This window comes from Poecile atricapillus, chromosome 18 (genome assembly GCF_030490865.1).
Source record: "Poecile atricapillus isolate bPoeAtr1 chromosome 18, bPoeAtr1.hap1, whole genome shotgun sequence".
NCBI lineage: Eukaryota > Metazoa > Chordata > Aves > Passeriformes > Paridae > Poecile > Poecile atricapillus.
Genome location: NC_081266.1, coordinates 6,589,078 through 6,614,775, shown reverse-complemented (window position 1 = coordinate 6,614,775; position 25,698 = coordinate 6,589,078). Strand labels below are relative to the sequence as shown.

At 40.9% G+C, this 25,698-nt stretch overlaps 1 protein-coding gene and 1 long non-coding RNA gene across 14 annotated transcripts in view; one reads left to right on the top strand and one right to left on the bottom strand.

Annotated features, from left to right (window-relative positions):
* Window positions 1-25,698, top strand: part of WNK1 (WNK lysine deficient protein kinase 1) — a 96,394-nt gene that overhangs the window by 19,087 nt on the left and 51,609 nt on the right. For all 13 annotated transcript variants that reach the window (XM_058853008.1, XM_058853006.1, XM_058853010.1 and 10 more), the window contains exons 2-4: window positions 12,464-12,636; window positions 16,407-16,627; window positions 18,673-18,830. In XM_058853008.1, the coding sequence (XP_058708991.1) occupies window positions 12,464-12,636; window positions 16,407-16,627; window positions 18,673-18,830 (552 nt within the window). The remainder of the gene's footprint in view (window positions 1-12,463; window positions 12,637-16,406; window positions 16,628-18,672; window positions 18,831-25,698) is intronic.
* On the bottom strand, window positions 8,459-23,748 carry LOC131586162 (uncharacterized). The gene is made up of 3 exons (XR_009279097.1): window positions 23,554-23,748; window positions 19,704-19,831; window positions 8,459-10,236 (listed from the first exon to the last, which is right to left on the bottom strand). It is a non-coding gene; the product is annotated as an uncharacterized LOC131586162 (long non-coding RNA).

Here is a 25,698-nt window from a genome sequence, read left to right as displayed (position 1 = left end):
TGGCTCTCATTTTTAGTAAACAATTAGAGAACAAGGATTAAAGTCCTTGTCTTCCTTCTGTTTCCTTTGAAATAATTCAGTTTCAGGGGTCCAAACTAAGAAACAAGAGATAAACAAAAAACCCCCGTGGTAATAGCAAGATAATTATGTTAGAAACATTCTTAAGTTTTGAGGATTTTAAGACTACTTAACGACACTTCCACCTCTCAATCCCCTACGAAAAGAGGCCTTAGATTGAGCTCTCCAGAGATTTTCACACAGCTGTCCCTCCAAAGTCCTGAGATCTGTGTTTGGATCGTAGCCATTCTGTGGAAAAATGATTTTATGTTGTAGCGATTGGGTCTTCAGGAGGAAGCAATTACAAAGCTGCCTGATAGCCTTTGAAAGGAACAGGTGAGGTTTTCATCAATACCTCTAATAATAAGCATTCAAACATTAGAATTTTATTTGGAAAGTTTGTTTTGGCGCTAGGATTGTTCTTGAATTAATTGAAGAAAATACCGACCCTTTCTAGCAAGAGCAAGCCTGTGTACTTGGTAAAGTCCTATTTTACTGGATTTCAGGCTAAAACCAGCTCCAAGTGTTCGTTATCTTTATGATACTGTCTTCACCTTAATTAAAATGGTTTTACTGGGATGTTGTTTGGGGTTGTGTGGCAGGGCAAGGAGTTTAAATTAAACAGAAATACAGAATATGTCAAATTCTCTTCCCCACTCATCCCCACAGAAGTGCAGTTGTTTCCAGTGAAGCAAGGGATGCAGTACAGAGCAATTTTAATGACAAACTGCTTTCCTTTGAGTTCCAGCTTCCATAGCTTTTTGTGTGTGCTGAACACCTTGAGTGTTTCAGACAGAGCCATTTCACTGAAAAAGTTTTCAGATACCCTTTTTGGCTAAGGGAACTTGTTAATGTTAAACATGATCACTAGTTAGTAGTTTTTGTATGTGATGCACAGAATACCAGGTATTTCACTGTATGGATACATTATTTGAATATTTTAAATGATTTTTTTGTGGGTTTTTTTTTTCATAAAGTGCTTTAGTTTACAACTAAACTGAATTTTGAACTGCATGTAGAATTCTTCAGTGGGACAAAGTAGGAGGTAAATTGAAGACAAAGAAGCCTGTTTACAGGTTGTGATGACCCATTTAAGGCAGGCCCCTTGGACCATGACATGCACAGGCATTATAGTTTGTCTTCAAGAAATTCCTTCCAGTGTTCCTGTTCGAACAATTGAAATGAAGTGGCACCAGACCAAGGACAGACAGTATGTGACTAAAGCACAATGTAATGAGAAACAGACTTTTTGGATAAGCTGTAGCAGTTTGAATAGCTGATTCAGAGATAACATGTTGAGTATCTGAGGCCTTCTAGGTCATGGTTGGTCTTCTGGCAGTGTGGGATATTCCCAGTAGTATTCTTTGGAAAAAATGCCTGGATTAGTACAGGATAGCCTTGCCAGTGGGAATTCTATGTATGTAGTTCCCAAATTCCAAGGGAAAAAAAGCTTTAACTGTTCATCTTAAACTTCCTCTAGTGCTTTTTCCTAGCTGTGTTTTTTTGTCTCCCTTTGGAGATCATTCTCTTGGCACTTTCATCTCACCCATTTGACAATACTGAATTTTAGTTGTCCATGGCTTTTCTTTCTGTTGGACTTAAGTCCAACACTTAAAGGGTTTGTGTGGGTTTGTTGTTTTTTTTTTTTTTTTTCATTTCATCCCCTGTAAAAATAGTACTTCTGTGTCCAAGTTGTCCATGTTATTACTTTGATTTAAAATACAGCAAACCCCGGCTGTTTTTATGTATTGTATCCTGTGTTGCATTAGATAATAAGAGCTGAGTGGTCTCTTCACCTGCATTTCAATTACACCATGTTTTCTCTTATATTTTAATGTGTTTTAAAATTGTTCAGGATTGAATTACAAAGCCAGTTAAGCTTCTGGATGCAGAGTATGCTTCATTATGCCAGTTTTCCTAGTTGTTCATTCTACCACTCATCCACTGTTAAAAATTTGAGTGTTTTCTCTCTCCTGACTCAATTATACTCAAATTCTTTGCTCTTTGAAAGATAATATGCATATTTTAAAGTTGATATATTAGTAAATTAAAATATTAGTGGTTCATTTGGTACTGTTTGAAGTATTTGTGACTTTGTGAGTAACTTCTTAGATGCAGATCATGGATGGTGTTAGCCAAGAAAGATGTGTGCAGTGTGCTGGTGGAGTGTCTTTGATGTATATGGTACTATTGTGAAAGTCTATAGTAAACATGCAAGTGATGCAAGAGACTGATTTCATAATTCAACCTTTTGGGTAAGCATGGAAGAATTATTAATGCTTCCCTTTATGAGAACCCTGAGGTGAAGATGGGCATTCTGTAGGTCACAGGAAAGTTACAGCAGTAATACTTAAAAAAATTTGAAAGTGCTCCTCCAATGTGTTTTAGGACTTTCATATTTGTGGAATGATAGTGCTAATACTGGTATTTATAGAAAGTATTTCCGAGCCCTCATCTAGAGCACAAATTCTGGACACCCCATAAAACTCACTGTTTCTGGATCTCTTTAGTCTTTCCCTGCAGGAGATCCCTTTCTGTCTTGCAAGAACATGCAGAACACCTGGCAATTATTTGTGGTTTATTTTCATGGATCCCTGAAGGGTCTCTCAGTGAGATCTGTCTCTGAAGGAGAGGAGTCTGGCATGGAGTTCTCTAGTGATTATTGTAAGGATTTTCTCTTGCCTGCCAGTACTTGGCATACACTTCATATGTCATCCTGACATAACTGCTGGTAATCCACAGTTTTGTAAGTTAATTGAAGTACTTTTTTTGGATGTGTTTGCAGGAAAAGGAGAGAAGCTGGGAAGAGTAACTCCTGTAGGGTGACCAGGCTGCAAACACAATGTGTACACCAGTGCTGGAGCCAATGTGTGCTGTAGGCTGATGGGAATTCATTTTACTACTGGAGGAGTGTGGGGGAGAGGGAAGGCTGGTTTGATACTTGCCTCTAGGATTTATGCTGGGATTTTTGCAAGGGAGGTGCTCAGAGGCACAAGAACATTTCTTGTTCTTCTGAACCCTTACTGTGTTCATTATTAGTGAATCCTTGCAGTCATCTTGAAATTCCTGCATGTTTTCCAGGCAGCATATTGATGCTGAAAGGTGGCTATAGCTAACTTTTCCTGTGTGCCTTTAGCTTTGTGAAGAATATGAGATGAGGAATTGTAATATGGGTTTGATTTGCTTAGTTGGTTTGCCTCTATCAGATTCAGTTAAGGGTTTACCCTAATGTTCTAGACGTGCAGCTACTCATGAAAGGACTCTGAGCCATACAGAAGTACATGAAACAAAAAGCTACAATTGCATTTCTAATGCATTGAATTAAGAAATCTGTGATGTCACCAGAATGGATTGTGGGGAAGGCTTTTTTCCCTGAAGTCACCCCTGAGTGGAGAACTGGGTTTTCATAGTAAAATAAAACTGAGGTGATTGGGTGTACCTTCCCTCTCACTGACAAGACCATCAGTTCAGTGCAAAATGAGAACTGACACGCACTTCAAAACTTTTAATGAGGCATCTGAGCCAAGTGACAAGATGGTCCAGCTGGTTAATAGCTCATCAAGAATTCAGTTCAGCCAACACTTCAATTCTCTAATAAGCTGTATGTAATAAACATAAGCCTTATTGAGAACTGCTCTCAGAAAGCAAACTTATCAATTTATTTTCCATAAATGCACGGATCAAATAACAGTTTAGAAGTGAAAATAAATAGATGAGATCTCTGTTCTTTTACTGATTTGTGTATAGCCCAGCATTTTGATTCCTGTCCCTTAATGTTCAGCCTCTCAGGATGGATAAATTGAATAAAACTTGTAGCAATCTTTTTTTTTCCCCCCCATGACTTCTATGTGAGGAAACACAAATGCTGCCTAGAGCAACCCTAGAATAGAAATGACTGAAGCCTAAACAGTTGCTTGCCATTCTTAGTGCAGATTCCTGAGGACCTGGAAGATTCCAGGGAAGGTCATGTCTAAGCTTTAGGTTCCATATATCTATCTACTGTTTGAATTTTTTTGCTTGCTGGTTTTGTGGAGAGCAAAGAAGTATGAGTATGGTATTTAATGTGCTCTGATTAGATGATGTGCAGCTCGGTCATTGTTTTCTTTGGAAGGGGAACTTGGTTCAGATTTGGGTTCAGGTTTGGTTCATGCTTTGCCTGTGGCTGTTGCTGCTGCTGGGAGAGACTGGGGAGAGGAGGGGTGCAGGTGTGTGTTAATGTGTATATTCACACCTTACACAGCTCAGGAAAGCAAGCATCCACTCCAGACTTCATTTGTACAGATTATTAATGCCCCTTAACGTTTTAGTGGTAACCTAACAATTTTGGCTGAATTTTTTGGAAGCTGTGTGCTTGCACCTCTCTGTCTCTGGTGAGCCCTGACCATGAGCCTTCCATCTAATATTGCAAACAGTATCCAAGTGCAATATCCCAGCAGTGCGGTCGCCTTCGGCATTGCTGAAAATAAAAATTCCCACGCTGCTACTGTAACAAAAGAAAAACTTTGGTATTGGGAAAGGTACTTCCAAAACTCTCATGACCTTATATAAAGAAGAAACATTCTCATGTACTGTTACAGTGTTTTTCTGCTGTTGTGTTCTTGATGAAGATTGTGTTTGCAGTGATGCCAGAGCTTGGTGCAAGCAGGCAGAGCTCAGTTCTGATACCCTTGGTGTTACCGGGAGACTCTCACTGAGGATCTCTTCAAGCGTAGGTTAAAAGTCCATGACATTACTGCCACCAGGTGTCTTAGATGCTGCCACTGCTACTGTTGGCACAGGGGCTACTGCAAGTGTAAAAGCAGGAAAGTGAGCACATAAGAGGAATAGAATTCTTGGTGGTGTTCTGCCTCCTTGCCCTGTGGGGGTGAGTCACAGCTTCAGCAAAACGGAGACAATCACAGCATCAAATGGCGAGTGCTGCTGGAATCTTTTGGTCACATATGTGGGCTGGAGTTTGCAGATATTTCCTCTGCAGTGCTGAGACAAAGATGAATTTTTTATTTGCTCAAGCTTACTCAAGTACAAGTTCTTTCAGGATATGTATAATTGACTTACTCAGACTAAATGGTGACTGATGAAGACTTCTGTCCTCCTTTTGTTTGATCATTTAGAGTTTCATTTCCCTCCTTTCCTTCCTCCTTCCATCAGTTATCTGTCAGGTTATATATAATTTGTTTCTTAATTCCTAACATTTGAGCAGCATAAGTAAAGCTGTGTACATTTGCTGTATCATTTAACTGCAACAATTTTAAGAGAAAAGACGAGAAGCACTTGTATTTTTTGTTTTTAACAAATCAACTTCATCTTTCAGTGAATTTTCTGTTTAGTTACTATTGTAGTGCATTGAAATGCCAGAAATTAAAACACAGAAGAGAATTATCTGATTGATTACCCATTTGCCTTTGCCTTTGACATAACCAGTGGTGAAAAATGTTGAAGGCAGTTGCTTTTCACTGGGAGACTAACAAGTAATGGGAATTATCCCTCAGTGTTTCACTTGGGTTGCCTGCTTGTGTACTTTCCTGAAACTTGGAGCGTTTTTAATACCTTGTGTAAGAGGAAACCTACAGCAAATATTTACCCTTAATCAGGAACCTGAAAGTGTGTAACTATTTCAAGCCTATTCTTTTTTATTGTGTTAGAGACATATTTTATACTTCACAGTTACCTTTCTTTAGGTTATTTGCATGCTTCATGAAGATTGTCCATAGCTTATACAAAATTGATTCTTCTTGTGGTGACTTGCCAAGGAGCAGGGTGAAATCATTCTTTCAATAAGCACCAACTTGGCCTTGCATAGCATTTTGCTACCTGTCAGAAGCTTTGTATTCCATCTTGAAACTGGGATGAGCAGGAAAGTGACTGGAAGGTTCTGGAGCTCTCACGAAGAGAAGAGCACTGAGGTGCTGGAGCATGTGAGATGAAGAGCAGCAAGGCTGGCAGTGGGTGCAGAGCACAAGCCTTACGAGGAGGGGCTGGGGAAGCTGGCGTTTTTTAGCCTGGGTATGTACTTTTGGAACAGCAGCTGTTCAGATCTATTTAATCAGTTTTTTGTCTTCAGTGGTTTGTAGAAAGTAGAGTGGTGGAAGGATCTGTGCAGATCTTCGATCAGTTTTGTTTTTTGTCTGCTGCTGCACAGTCTCTTTCCTCTCCCTTTTATCTCTCTACCTAGTGTTTAATGCTGGAAAGTATTAAATGGTTTATGTGTTAACATAGAAAAATAGATGCAGTGCTAGTGCACTGAGACTTCCATTTCTAGTCACCAACTGTGTCATGCTGGATGATTTTTAAGCTCAGTGGACTCTTTGTTGATATTTTGTTAATCTAGCTCAATGGTTACTGTGCTCTTTTTTCCTCTTAGCTGCTAGATTTTTTCAGGATGAGAACACTGCAGCCCACAAAGCCTCAGTTCCATTAACAGTGCTGAATATCAGAGCACAGTCTTGCTAGCTTCTCCTCTGATGACCCCTCATTAACCTTGCTTAAAGGCTTGCAAAGCCTTTCTCATATGCTGCAGAAATGCACACAGAAGAACATTTGTCTGTTCTGTATGCTTCTTCTTCCTCCAAATAATAGGCTGGGAGCCGCAGTGTCTTCACTCAGATTTTCAGACATTTGGATGCCTGATAAAATGCTGCTCAGTGTAACCTCAGCACAGATAGATAATTCACCTGGGTTGTGATTCAAACTATCTATAATTCAACAGCACTTTGAAGTCTCTCATGGCTGTACATTTACAGATCACATCACTTCAAGGCAGTTCATCGCTACTAATTTTTTCTAGTGCATGTCTGGATGAGAATGACATACTGCTGCTGTAGTCTAGTTAACCCTCCCCACAAAACAGCAAGCCACTCACTGTCCCTGCACTACAGCTGTGTATCATTTCTGGATCTGGTGGGGTTTTATGCAGAAAGCTACTAAAACCTGTCTGTAGTACATGGAGTGTCCAGTCTTTGTTTCCTCTTTCCTGCTTATCTTCCTAATATTGTGGAAGATGGAAGAGCTCTAAATTGTGTCGCAGCTCATCCACTGAGTTGTTTTTATTTTGAGAAACCAAAACCCAAACAGTTTAAAGTTGACCTATATCGCTTATGAGTCTACAATTTCTAGATGGAGATCACGGGAAGTTTTCTGAGTCTGGCTTGTTCTGTGTATGAAGGTTCCCCAGCACTTCTGCAATTCAGTTGTACATGATGTTAGGGAAGTGAAAATCACCTTGGAGGATGCACAGCAGAGTTGGCAGATGTAGTTCCATCCATGTAGAGTATTTATCTCAGTGGCATTTGCTTGGTATCCTGTAGTAGGTGGTTGAGGGTGAGGTGCCCTGTGCTACCAGTGCAAAACTGTGTCTGTTTGATGCTGTCTGAAGTGTCCCAGGGTTTAGCTCAGGCCTTTTGGTGTCAGTCAGTAACAACAGTGGGCTCCTTGCTCGGGCTTGTGGCGGCTGGAGGGAGCTGAGCCGTGTGAGCAGAGAGCGGTGCCTCGCTGAGGAGCTGCCCTGCTGCCTCACCACCAGCCTGCACATGTGCCATGTCTTGTCCTGATGGGGACACATGGAAAGGAAAACACACGAGAAATTACTCAATAGGCTCGGTGACTATGTGAGTCTCCCAGTTGAAATTTAAGATTAATTTAGGTGCCAGAAATGTATTTTCTTTCCTCATTAAGGATGCTGAGTAGATAGTAAGTCTTGGCTGAAACAAATCACCAGAGGAATATAGGCATTTTTTGCTGATGAGCTTTGTTTTTTGTGGCTTGGTACAATAGCTGATCTTAGCAGGGGAAGGGAGTTGTTTTGGTTTTGGGTCGGTTTGTTTTTCCTTTATATAAGACATGTAGGTACAGGGGTAGAAAGAGGGTAGGAACAGTGCTGCGTGTAATTCATGCTGCTGTACATTAAGGAAATTAGTGGCAGAGTAAACCCATACCTGGTTTATCATGAATGCCCAAGATCCCTGTTTTACACAAAATGTAAACACCTTTGATAGCTCTTTCCTGCCCAAAACAAATCTGATGGGAAGGAGCTGGAGAAATGGAAACAGCCAAGAAAAAGCTTATTGAATCACTCTGAGCTGAACAATCGTTCATTTGCTGCTTGTCTCCTTCCAGGCCCCTGGCACTGCAGAACCCCGAGTCACGTGCTGGGAAGCCTTGCTGTTTGTCCTGGCTTGTCAAAACAATTTAATGTAGGTGGAAAGGAATGAATGAAATGAGCGGAGTAGGCTTGATGCATCTGTTTCAGTTTGTTCAAAGGGCAGCCCAGTGATTGGGATGTGACACTTAGGTCCTCCAGGGAAGCTGTCAGTTTAGGAAGAACAATGCTGTCCATTTTATAAGGCAGTTAAATCCATTTTAGGAAACAAGCTCTCCTATGGTTTGACAGCTTTGTATATTTTTAAAAATATTTGGGCTATATGTGCTCAGCATGTGCCAACTGAGCTACTACAGGAATGTGATTTGCTAACTTCTAGATTTAGGACTTTGTCTTGTCTGCCTAAGGTTGCTTATGGTTAAAAAATACTGAGAAAGGAGAGAGTATGTCCTTTTTTAAATTTTATTAGTGGGAATTCCAAAATGATTTGGTTTTTGAAGGATAGGGTATCAAGCTGTGTATTATTAACTGTTCTTAAAGTGCTGGCTTCTTTATAAAATTGTTCAAGTTTCCTAGGCTTATGGAAAACTACCAGTGAGTCTTCTACTTTGTTTAGTTTCTGGGTGTTTGATTAAAAATAAAATCAAAGAAATCAACAAAAACATTAAAATTGTCTAACTAATCTTGTACTTGCTGAAACTGGAATGTTAATCTGTGAAGCCTATATTTCTGCTTTCAAATGAGAACAGCAAATACGTGTGGAAACGATTCATCTATGTACCTGTTTACAGCATGAGTTATAGGAAAAAGGCTGCAGGGGATAAATCTGCTTATCTGATTCACACTTACAGTAATTGAATCAAAAAGAGGGCATATTTTGAGTGATTGGCCACAGACTTCATGACATCTTTAGAAGTGGAGATAGAGCTGAGGGTGTTGCAATTCTGCAGACTCCAGCTCAGAGGCCACGGTGGATTCTGAGTATTGCCCCCAGTAGCTGCCTTGCTGGGATGACACTTCTGGGCTTGAGAGTCCTTTGGAGTATGCAGTTAGAGCTGAGGACAGTGAAAACTGTTCCCAAAGTCTTGCAAAACACTCTGAAATTCTCACTAAGTGATGATGGCTTCTTTCTCTCTGCCACGCTGTACAGCCACTTTCTGGATTCCAGGTGATGCCCAATACTCTCATTCCCCTGCTTTTCCTGAGCTATTTATACCTAACATGGCTAGTAACATCTCAGTCTCCCAAATTACATACAGCACTCTATTTCATTTGCTTATTTCAATATTTTCGTAGCTGCAGCTGCTTAAGTTGCATTTTTGTACAGGCATGAGGTGAAGTTGTTGCTTTTGCCCATATTAACAGCTCAAAGGATGCCAGCATGCATTTGGGATGGGCTCTAGTCTGTCTCTGTGCAGCCTGGGAGATCTTGCTGTCTGATATTTTTAATTACTCACGTTTTGAAGGTGGACATGTCATTTTAAATTGTATGTCAGCCTGCAGGCCAACTGTTTGCAAGTTGCATTAGAATGTAATTTGTACAGCTAAGACCAGTCACTGTGTGTACAGACTTTGTAGGTATAATTGTACAGGAGATCCAGTATTTCCCTGAATGTTAGGGCTGTGGGTTCTTTTAAAGTATATTGACAGTCTTCTGTAACCTAGCATTAGTGTTCCTTTAGGAGAAGAATATAAAAAACCTGTTTTGGATGAGGGTGTGGGTTGTGTGTCCAAGGAAATGAGGGTAGTAAAAGGTAGTATGCATCGCTGGGCTTAGGAAACAAGTGGCCTCTCTGTCTTTTTCTTCCAGCTCTGTTTAATGTTCCCTTCTGCTGCTGCAGTTATGTACTGAAGGGTGCAGGGTTTCCTTGGTTGCAAAAACATTGCAGTGTTCCTGGGTGAAGGTTTTTGGCCTGTGCTTTGTCCAAACTTGTCGCAGATCACCGGGGCACCGTGGCTTTCAAAGCAGCGTTGTTTCACTCAGTCTATTGCAGGTCCTGGTGGGTTTTTAATGCCAGCACTGAAGTGTTGAGTGTCTGTGCTGAATGTCACAGCTGTGTTTGCAGGAACATGGTGCTGCTGCCCTGGATGTGACCAGAGAGAGAAATGAGAAAGGTGTGGGTGCCTCTGCTCATTGATAAGAGTCATCAGAACTTGTTGGTTTCTAGCTGGGGACAGCAGTACAGGGGAGGGAAAACTGAATAAAGCCCTTAAGGGAGATTGGGTTATGTGGATTAAAATGAGAATGAAATGAAATATATTTGACTTGATGTTAAATTTAGATCTAAAACAGGTTAACGGTGTTTGTGGTAGATAACTTGTTAGTATGCACGCAATAAAGAAAATGTAATCCAAGTGTGTATCTAAAATCTTGGGTTTGGACAAAAATGAATGCAGGTGTTCATATTGACTATTTAAAAGTGATAGAAGAGTGATTATTACAGCCTTTTTTATATAATGACCATATATAAAGCTCAATTTACAGCTAAATAGAGTGGTTTAAAAAAGTGAATTAAATGGGTCAAGTGCAGAGGCTGAGAATAGTGCTTTATTTTCCTGTAGGAAAGATGATATTGGGATTGTGTTGTTTGAAGCACTGTTGCTTAGGAGTGTGTGTGTATGGTCAGCTGTACCTCTTGCTGCTCACTGCTTTTCTGTCTCACAGCAGTAGAAAGCAGTTAAGGTGAGGTTTGAAGCAGAGCTTGTGCTGCCTTGTTCATTGTAATGAAAGGAAAGCTATTAGGTGGGTAAGACAGCTCAAATGGGGGTACCAATTGCATATGAAAACCCCTGCAGCACCTAAGCAGACACGAATGCTCAGTTGTTGGTGCAGTGTTTGTGCAAATGCTGTATCAAAACTTGTGCTAGTACGTTTATGAAAGAATGGGAAGGGGTGGCAATGCTGTTCTGCAGAGTGAAGGAGTTGTAGGATTGAATGCTTTTGGATGTCTGTAGATTAAATTAGTCATACTTAAGGATTTTGCATTTTCCTAAGAATTGTAAAGGTGAGTGACGTTCATAGATGCCCATAGGAAATCCCTGAGTTATTTCAAACCTGTTTGCAGACTTCTACCTGGGGAAATTGTATCCTTCTGCAAATTGGAGCTTCATCTGAAAAAGAAGTTTGTCCATGCCTGAAAATACCCTGTGAACCTTTTAGAAGTTGATGATCTTAGTGAATGTAGAATGGTTTAGATATTACATGGCTGAATTGTATTGAGAAAACACATGACCTGTAAACAAAGGAAGAGGAATTACTGTCTGGAGGACAATGGGAGTATAAGTAAATCCTGCATGTTTTTACTGCCTCCTTTTAATGGAAAAGACAATGTGAAATCAAGTGACTTAAAATTAATACTTAGATCTGACAAATAGGTCTTTGGTTATTGCTAAATAACTGTTAGAAACAATGCTTCTGAAATTCTTTGCTTTAAGCATATGCTGAAATATTTTGGTTTTTTAATGCAAACTGGCTGTGGAGCCAGTTTGTGCCAGTCAGACTGGTGTGAGCAGTGCATTGCTCAGCTGAGAGCACTGCATGGCACAAGGAGATGTCTTCTCTTTGAGATGTGCTGCTCACTCAGGTAATAGCTGCTTGGAGTCCTGGTGGTAGCTGAGAGCCAGCTGTTGGTAGGTAATGCAACAGGATGGTCCAGGAATGCTTTTTCCTATTCTGTCTCTGGCCAAAAGATTGCTCTCTGTCTATACTGGGAGTTTTTGGTTTTGTTGATGTGAGATTACAGGAAACTTGCTCAATGATGAGGGTCTGCTTTTAATCAAAGAAAACCCAATTCATTCACTTGATGGTCTACAGCTACAGGAACATACTGTGTGTTAGCAGGGGTTTGATCTTAACCCCCTCTATGGGTGGCTCATCCCATCTGTTACCAGTGGTCTGCGTAGACGTCCAGGAGTAATGAAAGGTTGTTGCTGTGTACAGCAGGAGAGGGAGATGCTTTAAATGATCTGATTGCATTCTCAAACACTGAAGTGTTCAAGACATTATGTCCCCATTCCACCCCAAGTCAGGCAGCAGCTGAAGTTATTAAGAATAATGCAGGAGGAAGCAGAAAGAAGAGTTAATCTACAGACCTGCAGTCCTTAACCCTGAGAGCAGTAGAATTATAAAGAACAACATATTATAAAAAGAGTGCAATAGGATGTGTTCAAAACCGAGTATTTAAAGGTAATTGCAAACCAAAAGGCATTTAAGACACCTGATTCTTGTGTGTACCTAACAGTTTTCAAGCTGCTGCCTCTCAATGAGAAAATAAAGCACAACTTTCTGATGCACCTTTTCTTTTCCATTAGGATCGGAAGCTGTCCAAGTCAGAGCGACAAAGATTTAAAGAGGAAGCTGGGATGCTGAAAGGGCTTCAGCATCCCAATATTGTCAGGTTCTATGATTCCTGGGAGTCTACAGTCAAAGGAAAAAAGTGTATTGTTCTTGTGACAGAACTCATGACGTCTGGAACATTAAAAACGTAAGTAAATGAAGACAAGTCACAGCGATTCCGTTTCATTAGCACAACAACAGAGCACCAGAAATTGGTGCTGTTTAGAGTGGATGACAACAGAGCCCTTTTGCTGAGGGATAACCTACTGCAGGAACACTCTTGATAAAAAGGAGCATTATTAGCATTGTGGGTTTGGTAGAACATCTTTTAAGTTAGCAAGCTCGTCAGTTCTTTCTTGGGATGTCCCAGTAAGCACATGCACAAGACTTCTGGACTTCAAGAGCTCAGGAAAGCAATACTCAGTTTTCACTTTTTCACAGATTTTTTTTTTTTTTGCCTCCAGCTGCTTTTCATTTAGAATGAGCTAGTTTGTAAAGTTGAAAGCTCAGTGAAAAGCAGAATGCAGGAGCTGCAGCCACTGTGAGGGCCTCTAGCGGTGTGTGGGGCTGCTGGGGGCTGGGGAGCCATGTGCCATCCCTGTGCTGGGAATGCTGGCCTGGAATAACGGGGCTGTGCCCCTCTCCTGGAGCTATTCTGAGCTCCAGCTGCCATCCCTGTGCTGGGAATGCTGGCCTGCAATAACGGGGCTGTGTCCCTCTCTGCCATCCCTGTGCTGGGAATGCTGGCCTGCAATAACGGGGCTGTGCCCCTCTCCTGGAGCTGTTCTGAGCTCCAGCTGCCATCCCTGTGCTGGGAATGCTGGCCTGCAATAACAGGGCTGTGTCCCTCTCTGCCATCCCTGTGCTGGGAGCAGCGCTGCAGCCCTGCAGTGAAGGGGCTCTGCAGCCTCTGCTCCATGCCTGGCTCTCCCTTGGAGAGAAATCCCCCCTGGCCATGGGAGCAGGAGCAGTTTGCTGTTGCTGTGGCTGAAACAGCCTGTGAGTGGCTGTGCTTTTCACTGGGCTCATTGATGGCTACCAGTGCACCTTCTGCAGCAGGAAAATGGCTCTTTGGGACTCTGGGCTGCAGTTACAGGGAGGTATTTCCCTTGGAATAGTACTGGATGGCTCAGGATACGACAACATTCTCTAGTTGTGTGTTCAGTGGAGACATTGCTCAGGTTGTTTAAGGTATTTCAGATAAAAAAATAGATCTGCTGCTTCATGTGCTGTTTTCAGACAAGTAATAAGTTAATGGTTTTGCAGCTCTGTACAGATGCCTTTAAATAAAGTTTACCTAATTTTCTGCTGAATGTGTAGTGCTAGATTTTTTTCTCCATTTTTTACTCCTTTATCCCTCTTACAGATTTTAATATTTGGATTGGCTTGTGTGATACGATAACCAAGATGAAGTAATAATAGACAATTATAAAGTAAGGTGTTGGTAGGAAGAAATACCCCAGGTTTTCTGTCTGTGGGATTATTTTGTACCTTGAAATAAGAAAGCTTTTTCATTTAATCAAAAAAAAAAAAAAATGCTCTTTAATTGAAGATCTTTTAGACTGTAGAGTTCTGGCTAGGGTTTTTCCCCACTCTTTTATAGCTGGTGTTATAATTGTGATTTAGTTTATTCTAGTCCACTTACTCAAGACTTGACAAGTAAACTGTATGGGAGATTTCAGGTGTGCCTTAATTATTTCATGTGCTTGTGGCAAATTCCTAGATTTACACTGTACAATTGTGTTTGCATATATTTGACTATTACTTCCATATCTTTTTTTTCAGTATGTTTACATTACCTGCATTTGATTAAAGCAATGCCTTTCTTGTTTTGGTACTTGGGCCACAGACATTGTTGCCACTTGATGTAAAAAAGTGAACAGAATACAAGTGTGATGGTACCTTAAAGGAAGTTTTCTCTTACCTTTTTTTTAGTAAGGATTCCTATAGCTCCTTGAGCTGTGTGTAACTAATTACAGAAACTTAGACTGGAAACCTCCTGAGGTCTCTTTGAGCCCAGGTTATTCTATGGTAGTAGGAAAAGTGAAAACATACAGGCTAGTAGGCTTGTCTATTTTTGTGTATTTATATCTGTTTCCATTTTAAATTGTTCTCTGCACTAAGTGACATGTGACTTAATTTGGGGCAGTGTTTGGGAACAGTGACAGCCACACTGCACAATGCTGGGTGATGGTTGGATGCAGGTCCTTTAACAGGGAGAAGCTGGCAGTGTTCTAGCATATTTGTAACCAAGAATGTACTTAGGGATTCCAGATGCTGAACTGAAGTGCCCCTACCATGTGATCTTTGGAACAGGCTCAAGAGAGATGAATGAGGGTTGTGTCAATAGCCAGAATTCAAGTGGTAGCTGATGGATTCAGAACCTCCTTCAGCTTGTCTCCTCCTTGGCTTGGCTTTTCCCCTGCCTTTCTTTACATTCTGAGACCTGATTTCCTCTGGAACTGTCTCAATTGCTTTTACAGATTTGTTTTCACAGTAGGATCATTCCTAGCAACTTCATTTTCCACATCTTGTTTTGAACTGGAAAAATTAAAATAAAAGGGATGAATACACTGCATTTCTGTGTTGGAGCTGATTGAAGTGATTTCAGCAGGCTGTATCTCCTATTGAAGTGAATCTGTAGAAGAGACTGATCACTACCATGGAATAATTGAACACAACTTGCTTTTAGTTTTAAGATTGCAGTTGCTGGATTCCATGCTGGTTACAGAATTTACCAGCAGTCTTGCTGTAGTGTGGAACTGGTCTTTATCTGAGACTCTGGCTGAGTAACATTGCCTGGACAAGAATAAAGCCCTTGCTCTATGGAACATGCTATTCTCTACATGTAGTCCAGCCCATACTTTTTCAGAAGGAGCAAAACAGCTCTTCACTTCAAATTGTTACCCAAAGAGAGCTGGAGATAAAACCTTGCTGGAAGGCACTTGAAAACTGTCAGAGGTTATTCACCTTGTGGCATCTCTAATCTGCTGAAGTTAAGTAATGGAATAAGATGGTAGTCTTAGGTCATGCATGTTGAAAAAATATTTTTGGTATGACATTTGACTCTTCTGCCATGGGGTTTCAAGGAGTGGCAAAGATAGAGCAGTTAAGGTTGGGTAGCATTCTACCTGCAAAGGGATGCAGACTGGTATGAGCTCTTCCACCTCAGCTATTCGACAGAGCCTTTTTAGAGGTTTCTCTGCCCTCTCTGTGTCTGTCCATAGTTTTGGAGTAATGAGTAATACCAGTTGGATTCAGGTGATCAAACCCTGTCCTGCACCAGGGAGGGGATCTCTGAGAATTTCTAATTTACTTGATAACTCCACAGTTAAATTTGAAGCAGATTTAAAATGTAATGTGGAAACCTTGAACAGAGTGCTTGGACCCCTCCTGTAAACAAGGGAGTGCCGATTTCAGAGCTCTTGCAGTTTTCCACAGCTCTATACTTTGTTGATTATTAACACTCTGGATCTAGTGACCCACCTCCCCAACCAGTTACAATTAAATGAGGTAGATGTTTTAAGTGTTTCAGAAATAAAATAGATAAAGACCTGTAATTTACAAGCCCTGACTTATTTGTCATTGAAGCAGTACCTTGAAATTTAGCAATCCAGCTGTCTAATTACCATAGAATGATTTTGTATGCAGAGGAGTTATCAGCTATGTACACCAAGCTTTCACACTTTTGTTTCATCATTATAGTCTGCTGGCTAGAAGAAAGGGGATGGGTTTTGTAAAGGGGAATCATCTTTAGCTCCTCTGAAGTCCTGAAACACCCAGGTAGATTTAAAATAGAGGTTTAAATTTATACATGTCTTTAATTACTGTTTCTTTGCTTCCAGACAGCAAATGGTATAGTTGAATCTACTGTCTGTTAGCAGAATCTCTTTAACCTATTGTTACTTTTTTCATTAGGTATTTGAAAAGATTTAAAGTGATGAAAATTAAAGTACTACGAAGCTGGTGCCGTCAGATACTGAAAGGCTTACAATTTCTACACACACGCACTCCTCCCATCATTCATAGAGACTTAAAATGTGACAACATCTTCATTACTGGCCCCACTGGATCAGTCAAGATTGGAGACCTTGGTCTGGCAACCCTGAAACGAGCTTCTTTTGCCAAAAGTGTGATAGGTAAGCCTCTCCTGTTTCGGAGGCTGCTGAGCCAGCCTACCTCTTTAGAGACTTAAGTGTTTTAAGAACTTTCCCAAAAAACATGCTTACAAAGGTACATGGTCAAAGCCTGAAAGTGTGGAGGCTTTGTCTCTTGGTTGCTGAGGTCATTCTGTGTTCCTAATGCAAAGACATGGTGAAATTTTGGTTGTGCTTTTGTTATCTATATATTAACATTAGCTATTTCAGAATATGGAGTTCTTGTCCTGCCCAACAATCTAGTGCAACATTGTTGATAAAACCACTCTTTACTATGTATAAATCTTACCTTTGATGTGGTGCTGCTTCAAGAAATGTACAAATGCATTTTGGTGACCAAACAACATTTTGATATTTAGTGTAGCATTAGTTCATACGGCCAAATTTTTTTTAATTGTCACCAGGGGTTAATATTGAATCTCTTGCAGCTCGTGAATAATCAGAAACTGAGGTATACCAAAGTCAATATTATAAATATGTATTTAAATAATAACACAGACTGTGGTCTAATGCCTTATTCAGGAGGTCTGTAGAATGTGGATTTGTGTGAGTTAGGAGGGTGCATTGGGAAATACTGCTTTATTCTGGCTCTGTCCCTGTGTATCCATTCATAACCTTTTTCAGAAATTGGTTTGGTGGAACTAGAGTAATTTTTCTTGTGGATTATTGAAAGAATTGGTTTTATCAGCTTTGTTTTTATGGTTGGGTGGATAGACTGCAGGGAATGAAGTTTCTTTCACTCTCAGTATTTAGAGCTTGCTAAAATTCAGCATTACTCAACAGTCCTGTGCCAGATTCCTAGCTGGGATCAATGGTGTATACCTGTAAATTTTCTCGCAAGCTGTCACTGAAATATTTCCTGCTTCTTAACCAGGTCAAAGTATTAATAGGGAAAAAAAGAATGGTGTTAAAAACCATAATTTCTTAAGCATATTTGTCAAATCTTCAAATTTATCACTGGAAAATTACCATCTGTTACATAGTTATCTGCTAACGATTAGCCTTTGGATAAATGACTGCAGTTACATTCTTTTTGGTTTGGCGTGATGAAAACAAGCAATGGGCTGTAGAGTGATCTGTAAATTGTCTGGAATCTGGTGTCTGCAGGAAATAATTCTGTGCTTAAATTTACAAAAAGCAAACTTGCATCTCTGGCTTAAAGTAAATCTGATCATACAGTGCAGTCCCTTTGTTTGCAGAGGGGATCTGTGGTGCTTCACTGGGCCATAATTTTCTGCACACTATTTAAATGGGACTTGTTGAATCTCACGCTCTATGCCTGTAACTCAATCTCTCTGTATTTCTGAGTATTTTTGACTGTAGGATGTCCCTCACTAATGCCTGTATCTGCAGTAGGCCTATAAATATACTGCAGGTGGGAAGGTAAGTATATGAAGAAAAGGGCTCTGGTGAGTGGCCTTTGCAGAAAATTACCTTTTATCCTCTTTTCACGGCGATTTGTATTTGTAACAACAGAGCTTTTCATTGCAAGGCCTTACCCGAACCATTCTACTTGAGCAAGTAGATGGAGAGCACCAGTCAGAGACTAGCTGTGGGCTCTTACCAGTACTACTGCTTTTGCAGCAGAGGGCAGTCAGGTAATCTGTGAAACAAGCTTTAATGTGCCTCTTTCCTTACAGGGAGAAAAGGTAAGTGCCTTAACTCTCCTTAGTATTTGGTTTGCAGCCTATGGCTAGTCTGCAGTTTTTGCCTCTTCTCGTCCCCTCCCCTCCCGTTGGATTTCAGGCTGATGCAGTCTGTTCTGATATTGGTATCAGCTAACGTACCTAAACCAGGAATCGCATCACATCTCACATGCCATTGTTATTCCACCAAGGCCTTGCAATGGAAGACTCACAAAGTGCATTGGTGCAACAGAGTCACTAAGGGTTTCCTCCCTCTTCTTTTTGCCTCCACTTTCTCTTGTCTCACAGGTCTGCCCAGCCGCGTGGCCCTGCGGTGAGTAACGCCAGCAGCCTCTGCTCGCTTTGAGACATTTAGAGTCTGAATCGTTCTTTTAATTTAAGGTACCCCAGAGTTCATGGCCCCCGAGATGTATGAGGAGAAATATGATGAGTCCGTTGATGTATATGCTTTTGGGATGTGTATGCTAGAGATGGCCACGTCTGAGTATCCTTATTCCGAGTGCCAAAATGCCGCGCAGATCTACCGCCGAGTGACCAGCGTAAGTCCCTCCTCACCCCAGCCCAAAGCTGCTGCTGCCAGCAGTGCTGTGCAAGTGTGTGCAGGGAAGAAGAGCTCAAAAGAGGTTATGTTGGGATGAGTGCTGGTTGAACTCGTGGAACATCTGTCCAAAGCTTGTAAAATACGTGAATGGAAATAAAATTGTGCATTTGTTCATACTCTTCTTTCAGTATGTAAGTAGGTATTATATAGGGTTTAAAAAAAAAATATGAAGAAACCAACCGCCCAAACCAAATAACAAAATGCACTAGAATAATAACAGATTATTTTCTAAGCCACTTGGGGGATGGTGGAAGTAGTCCTGTCTGAAGAGGAGCTGGTAACCTTGTTCTCTGCAATAAAGCTGGATAACAGATTTGAGCACTGGCTTAGCTGTCTGCCAGTTACCTAGAGTGATTTTAATGGTTTATTGAACTCTGAGTGGTCCTTAGCTCCTGTGTTTTGGGGCACTTCTTATTATGATGAAGTGGAAACACTTGATAAATAGCAGGAAGCTATTCCACCCTGGTAAGTGCTGGGCAAGTGTAGTGGTGGAGGCACTGTGGGAGAAAACAAATACAGCTGAGGAGGCAATCAAGAGATTAGAGCTGGCCCATCTGACCAGACTGAGGGGAACATGCAGACCTTGAGTGTAGGAAGCAGAAATGTGCAGTACTGGTGTGGTTAGATTTAATCTGTGCTGTCTGAGGTGTGTTGTGAAGACTGTACCAGTGCAGTGAAACAAACTCCTTCAACCTTGTGACCCAGGCACTCAGAACAGTGAGGTGGCTGCTTGGGGAAGTGAAAACTCACATTGGATTTCTCAGAATACCTGTGCACATGTGCAGAGGAGGAAAAAACAAGCCAGACTTACCTCTTCATCCATAGACAAATGAATTCTGTTAATCTTCTGTGCATGTTATTTCAGAGAAGTTGGAGATTTAATAGCTACTTGCTTAGCTTTAGAAAAATAAAATGCTCTCCTGTTCCTCATGCCTCATACTGCAAAAGGCAGATATAATTCCTGACTTAGACTTGGAGAAGAGTATTTGTGTGAGAAGCAATGAATTTTGAAAAGAGGCTTGGTGTGAAATAAGACTATCCCATTTTTTCAGGGAAATATTGGAGGGGTACAGAAGAAGGAAAAAAAAAAGCTTAAGCGGTCACTTTGGTTTTTTGCACAGATGTTAGAATAAGTTTTTATATACATATATATACATACAGAGTTGCTGATTGTTTTGATTTGGTTTCTTTTTGTATGTTGGCAAACTTACCTGTTATTTTCTAAATAGAATTTAAGAACTAGGCTAAAGGCTAGTCCTTACTCTGTGTGCAGCATAATTGACCTGCAGGCAGCTGGGACCAGTGAAAGAAAGCTACATATCTTACTAGAACAGTCTCTGTGGTACCTTTTACTGTGCTTCTGGATGTGTCTTGGACAGAGCCAAAGCAGCAGAATTTGGATGGACATTGCCTAATGGAACTGTCCTGCCTGTTCCTTAAGAAGTGCTGGGAACTGGGCTGTTGGTGAGAATCAGCTGCTGAGACAATCTCAGCTTTGGAAATCCCCAGGTCTCACAGATTTGTCCTTTCCCCACTCGTTGAAGTACAGAACTGGAAAGCTTTGGGGCTTGCAGCAGGAAAAGTTAGCTAGAGACTTAGCAGGGTTCCACTTACCACTTGTTTATTGTTTGTGCTGCTCCTTTCTCCCTGTAGTTTTTGGCTGACGGTGGAAATTCTGAGTTGATGAGCAACACTGGTAATTTTTTGGTCTGTCCCACACCACCTTTTATTGTGCTCTGCTGATGGTTCACAAATCAAATTTATTGGTTGATTTATTTTCCCAACTATTTAATTTACTGCTTGAGAGCTCTTAAGATATACTTTGATATGAAATCCAGCAGATCTCATTTTCTTTCAGAAGGAGCAAAGGACAGGGAGGTAAAGAAACTGAAATGTACATTGTCTGCTCCGAAAGGCTGTGTGCTTTGGTATATTTGGGGTTTATTTCAGTGGAGTTGCAGAGCAGTTTGTTCAAAACAAAACCAATGAAGCAAGATGTGAAGAATTTTCAAGGGAGGCTTTCAATGAAGCAAGACAACATTTTCTGGAAATAAAGCACAATCCTGTTTTAACTGATAATGCAGGATTTGGTGTTTTATAAAGGAGAAAGAGACCTGTGTTATGAAAATGAAGTAAAATACTCCTGGCATTCCTTTGAAGAGCCAGGTAGTTTTAGATGTAGAAGATTTTACAGATTTTAGAAGTTTAGACCGTGTGTGCAGTTGTGGGTGAGGAGTGAACCATTTGCCAGATTCAGTACTTGAAAAGCCAGTGTGTGAACCCTCAGTAACAGAGTGGAGGCAGAAAAGATCCTCCTGCAAAGGTGACTGCAGCAGTTCTTACCAGCACATCTTCTAATCTGTGTTGGAAGGTGAGTGTGTTTTGTGGAAGATGTTTTGTCTCTCCATTCCAGCCCCTCCATTGCAACCTCCCTGGAGGTTTTAGGGGTGTTTTGAGGTAGCAGCTACAGTCCTGTTGTGCCTTAAATTGAAAGGATTATTTTATCTAGGTGCACACAGAGAGCAGGAGGGACAATAGGAATGGTCTGCTATGAAAGTCATGAAAAATCATACCATGTTGGAGCTTAAAAACCATTGAAACTGCAAAGGCAGTGAGATCAAAATGTGCAGCCACTCACTGCAGGCCATATGTATTTAAATTAGTTAATCTCCCTCACCCTCTTTGCAGGAACTGTTAGGCTTAGTAAAAAGCAAAGTTGCTGCATTATCTTAAGTCCTTGCTGTTGCTTAGGACAGAATCCTGTAAAAGGTGTCTTAATGCCCAGATGTCCTTTCAGAACCTCTCGGTAGCACCAGCTGATGTTTTCTCCCATTTTGGCTGTGCAGTGGGCTCTTTTTTAGGGGGCTTTCAGCATGCTTTGTGTTTTGACCTGACACCTTTTGTGACAAGGATGGCCCTAGCTGATGTCCAGACACTGCAGCTTTGCAGAATTGCTCAGAGTACTCATTCCTATTCTGCTTCTCTGGTTCAGGGTCTTTCCTCATGGTTGGAAGCAGTATTTTGTTAAATAATGCACCTTGGCAAGCACAGATTTAGAATTTGGGTCTAAAGGCTGAAGTTCCTCTCACAGATGAGACATTTTTTGGCCCAGGCAGTAATTCTTGCTTCACATCTTGGACAATAGCATTGCTGCATGAGCCTGCTGTTCCTAAGATGCTTGTTTATACTGTCTGCATTGTCTCACTGGGAAGTTCCTGTATTTCCTTAAAACAGTCCTAGGATAATGTTCTTGAATTTTCTCTGGCCCAAGAAACACAAGTGCAATTAAACTGTTATTCTGGATCACTTTATCTAGAAAAAATCTTTTAACAGAGTAATCTGGGTATATATATATATTTGGCTTAAAAAACACAACTGTGCAGAATTTGTAGGGCTGAAGGTGTTATGCTGAACTGTTTTACCATTCTGGTAAGGAAATCAGCAGTTTGACACAGAATATTGACCTCTGTTGGTACTTGCACCCTTTAGCATACTCAGTCCAGACCCTTTCACCAGCAGTTCCTTTAGAAAGGAAAGACATCTGCATGGCTTGTCACTCAAGCATAAAGGAACCTAGCCTTGCTCTTTGTTTTCATTTAATCACAGTGCTGCAATTCTGTCTCCAAACCCCGTGTTCTTTATTGAAGCCATCCTCTGCTCTTCTTTAGAAATGGTTCCAAATAAATTAATAGACAGTGCTTAGAGAAATTGCATCTCTTTGGATTTTTACCTTCCTGTGGAATGGGGAAATCTGAGCTTTAAGCAGTACATCTGTGCAGCTGGGACTGAGTGTGTCCAGTGAGCACTTACTGATGCCTCCTTGACCTCAGAAAAGAAATCATCTAAGCCTGCAGTGAATTGATCACAAGCTGCACTATTGTTAAAGTACTCTTTCCCTCTCCTTTGGTTATTTTTTTCCTCTGCCCTCTCGTGCAAGCACAGCTGTCTGTGTGGCATGCTGCTAGATTAAGGAATAGGTCCCCCTTTTTTTGTTTGGGTTTTTTATTTTTTACAGTTCTGCTCTGTAGCCAAGTAATGCAGAGAGTGACAGTGCAAAATGAAATCAAGATACGTAATTCTGTTGTGTACTTGCTTGCATAAAAAGCTAAACCAAAAAAAAAAGCTTGGTAAAATTCAGGAGGGTTTCCCTGTCTTTGTTCTTCTCAGGAGACTGGTTCGTGTTCCATGCATATTGCAATTAAACAGTTTGTCACAGGAGATATTTAAAATGGGCTACACGTGCATTTAAATGGAAAAAGAGATATTTATAGAGCAGACAGCTTAAGTATGATTTCTTAATATAGTCTGTTTGGGAATCAATGCAAGGAAGGAATAACTGACTGCAGTAACTTCAGCTGCTTTGCCTCAGCCTCTGGTGGGACCACGGAAACCCAAGCTGTTGCCTCAAAATCTCAATTTTTGATACTTGGGTGTCCCAAGGCTTAAATTTGCTAGGTGATTGACTAGTCCTAGGACTAGTAAAGACAATCACTATGTTTATTGTGCAGATTTTTCTTCTTCGTGCATATCTACCACTGACATAAAAATCCAAGTATGTTCATTGCAAAACAGAAATATCTTCAGTTTGAAATGTACCAGTCATCTGAGTATGAGCAGAAAACTCCATTTTTCTTTCTCCCCCTCCCATCATATGAACTTACCTTGTAAGCTTTCCTGATGGACTTGTGCTCTGTACTTGATTTTCTCCACGCTTTCTTTGACCAGGTGATGTTTTGTAGTTGTCTTTTCTTTCACCAAAAGTCCAGTCTCTTCTCTCTAAACAAATGTCTGTTGTCTGAGCTGGCCTTGAGATGAGAAGGGGAAAAAAAAAAAGCATTTGCATTTTGACTTTTAAAAAAAAGGTTGTCCTGTACTAAAATGTTCCACATCAGGCATAACATTTTTCTTCTCTGTTCTCCAGAGCTTAAAAAAGGGCCTAAGGGAACAAGGCACATAATGAGTAACCTGACCAGGCAGTGTCTAACTGGTTTAAAACCCCTTAATCTCCCAAACTGGTGGGAACTGGAACTCACTGGTTAGGGTGAAGGTCATTCTCTTTGCTGGAAACAAGGCAGTTACAAAGTGCTGTAGTTGGCTCAGTTGAGATAAAATGAATCTTTTCTTTAGTGTTTTAAAAGTTAGGTGTCATAACTGTCTAGAGCTGTCAACTGCTTCATTTTCACTAGAGATGCAGTAGGCAAAGTATTCCAGCTCTTAGTTTATTCTTCTTCTTCCTGAGGGCTCTTAAGTAGCAAATAAAAAATGCTAAACTTTAGGCATATGATTAATTTTACTTGCAGTGCTTAATGAGTGATGATTAATTTCCTCTTCTACTTCCTGGAAGCAATATCTGGCATTTTTTAGGCATGAATAAAACTGTTTTCTTTACCTTGAATGACTTGGTTTCTTGACCTGGTTTAAATAGATGCAGAGATATCCTTCCTATCAACTTATTTAGCAAAAAAAGCATTGGAAAAAGAAATCAATGGAAAAGTTAGAGGAGGAAACCCTCCAACAGAGAAGGTGATCTTCTGTGGAAGCAGGTATTGAAAAGCCACAAACCTTCAACTGAGTGCAGGAAACAGATTCATTGTAAGAAAGGGTAAACTCTTGTATTCCTTCAAAGAAGAAACTTCTGGCAGTAGAGTGTGAAACGTAAAAAAAATTGCACAACATTTGCAATTCTTTCCCTTACACCGACTGAACTAAAGAATGCTGAAGCTTGGAGCCCTTGCCTCTTGTAGCTGTTCAACTCCATCACAAGCATTTTGCTGTAAGAGCTTTAAAAGTGCAGAATCTTCCTGTGTGGGGGTCCAGGCACTGACTCATCAATTCAGAAGTGTAGAGCCTTCAAAGTGGAAGGTGGGAGTTCAAAGATTTGATGCATTAATATCTTAAGCAGCCTTGCATGTTACTTTGGAAGTCCTCTTTGCCAAGTTACAATGATCCAAGTAAGGAAAAGCAGTGATCAGCTTGAGCTCTCAGGCAGCACTAAAGTGATGAGGGGACTGGAGCATCCCTCTTATCTTATCAGGACAGGCTGAGGGAGCTGGGCCTGGGCAGCCTGGAGAAGACTGAGAGGACCCCATCAGTGGCTGAGGATCTGCAGGGAGGCTGCCAGAGGATGGAGCCAGGGTTTTTGGTGGTGCCAGGCAATAGGACAAGAGGCCATGGGCAGACACTGATGCTCAGAAGCTCCACCTGAACATGAGGAAGAACTTCTTTCCTGTGCAGTGACCGTGCACTGGAACAGAATGTGCAGAGAGGGTGTGAAATCTCCCTTTGGGGAGATGTTCCAGAAGCATCTGGAGGCAATGCTGTGTCCCATGTGCTCTGGGGTGGCCCTGCTTGAGCAGATGTCCCACTGTGGTCCCCTCCAGCCTGACCCAAATGGTGCTTCTGTGTTGTTTGCACAGCTAAGTCAGATGATGCCTGAGTTTGGAAGGGAAAAGGCTTATTCAACTGAATTATTTTCTGAAAGTAGCTCACTGTTCAGCATCAAAAGCCTTATGATTACAGCTAAAATGGTTTTTGTCAATTCTGATGTGAAACAAACTTGGTTTGAAGTAAAGGGAGCTATTTCTTCCTTAGGTTGCTCACTGATGAGCCTGGATTGTGTCTTTTGGCAGTTTTGAACAGGATATGATTTTAAGATGCTCAGGATTTAAAAGGAGTGGAGGATTGTGAACACTGGTTGAGTTGCATAAAATCATGTGTAATTTAAGTTCTGAAATGTAGTACTAATGTGGAGTTTCTAAATGTATTTTTAGAAACCTAAGAAAGTTCACAGAATATGGGCTAAACAA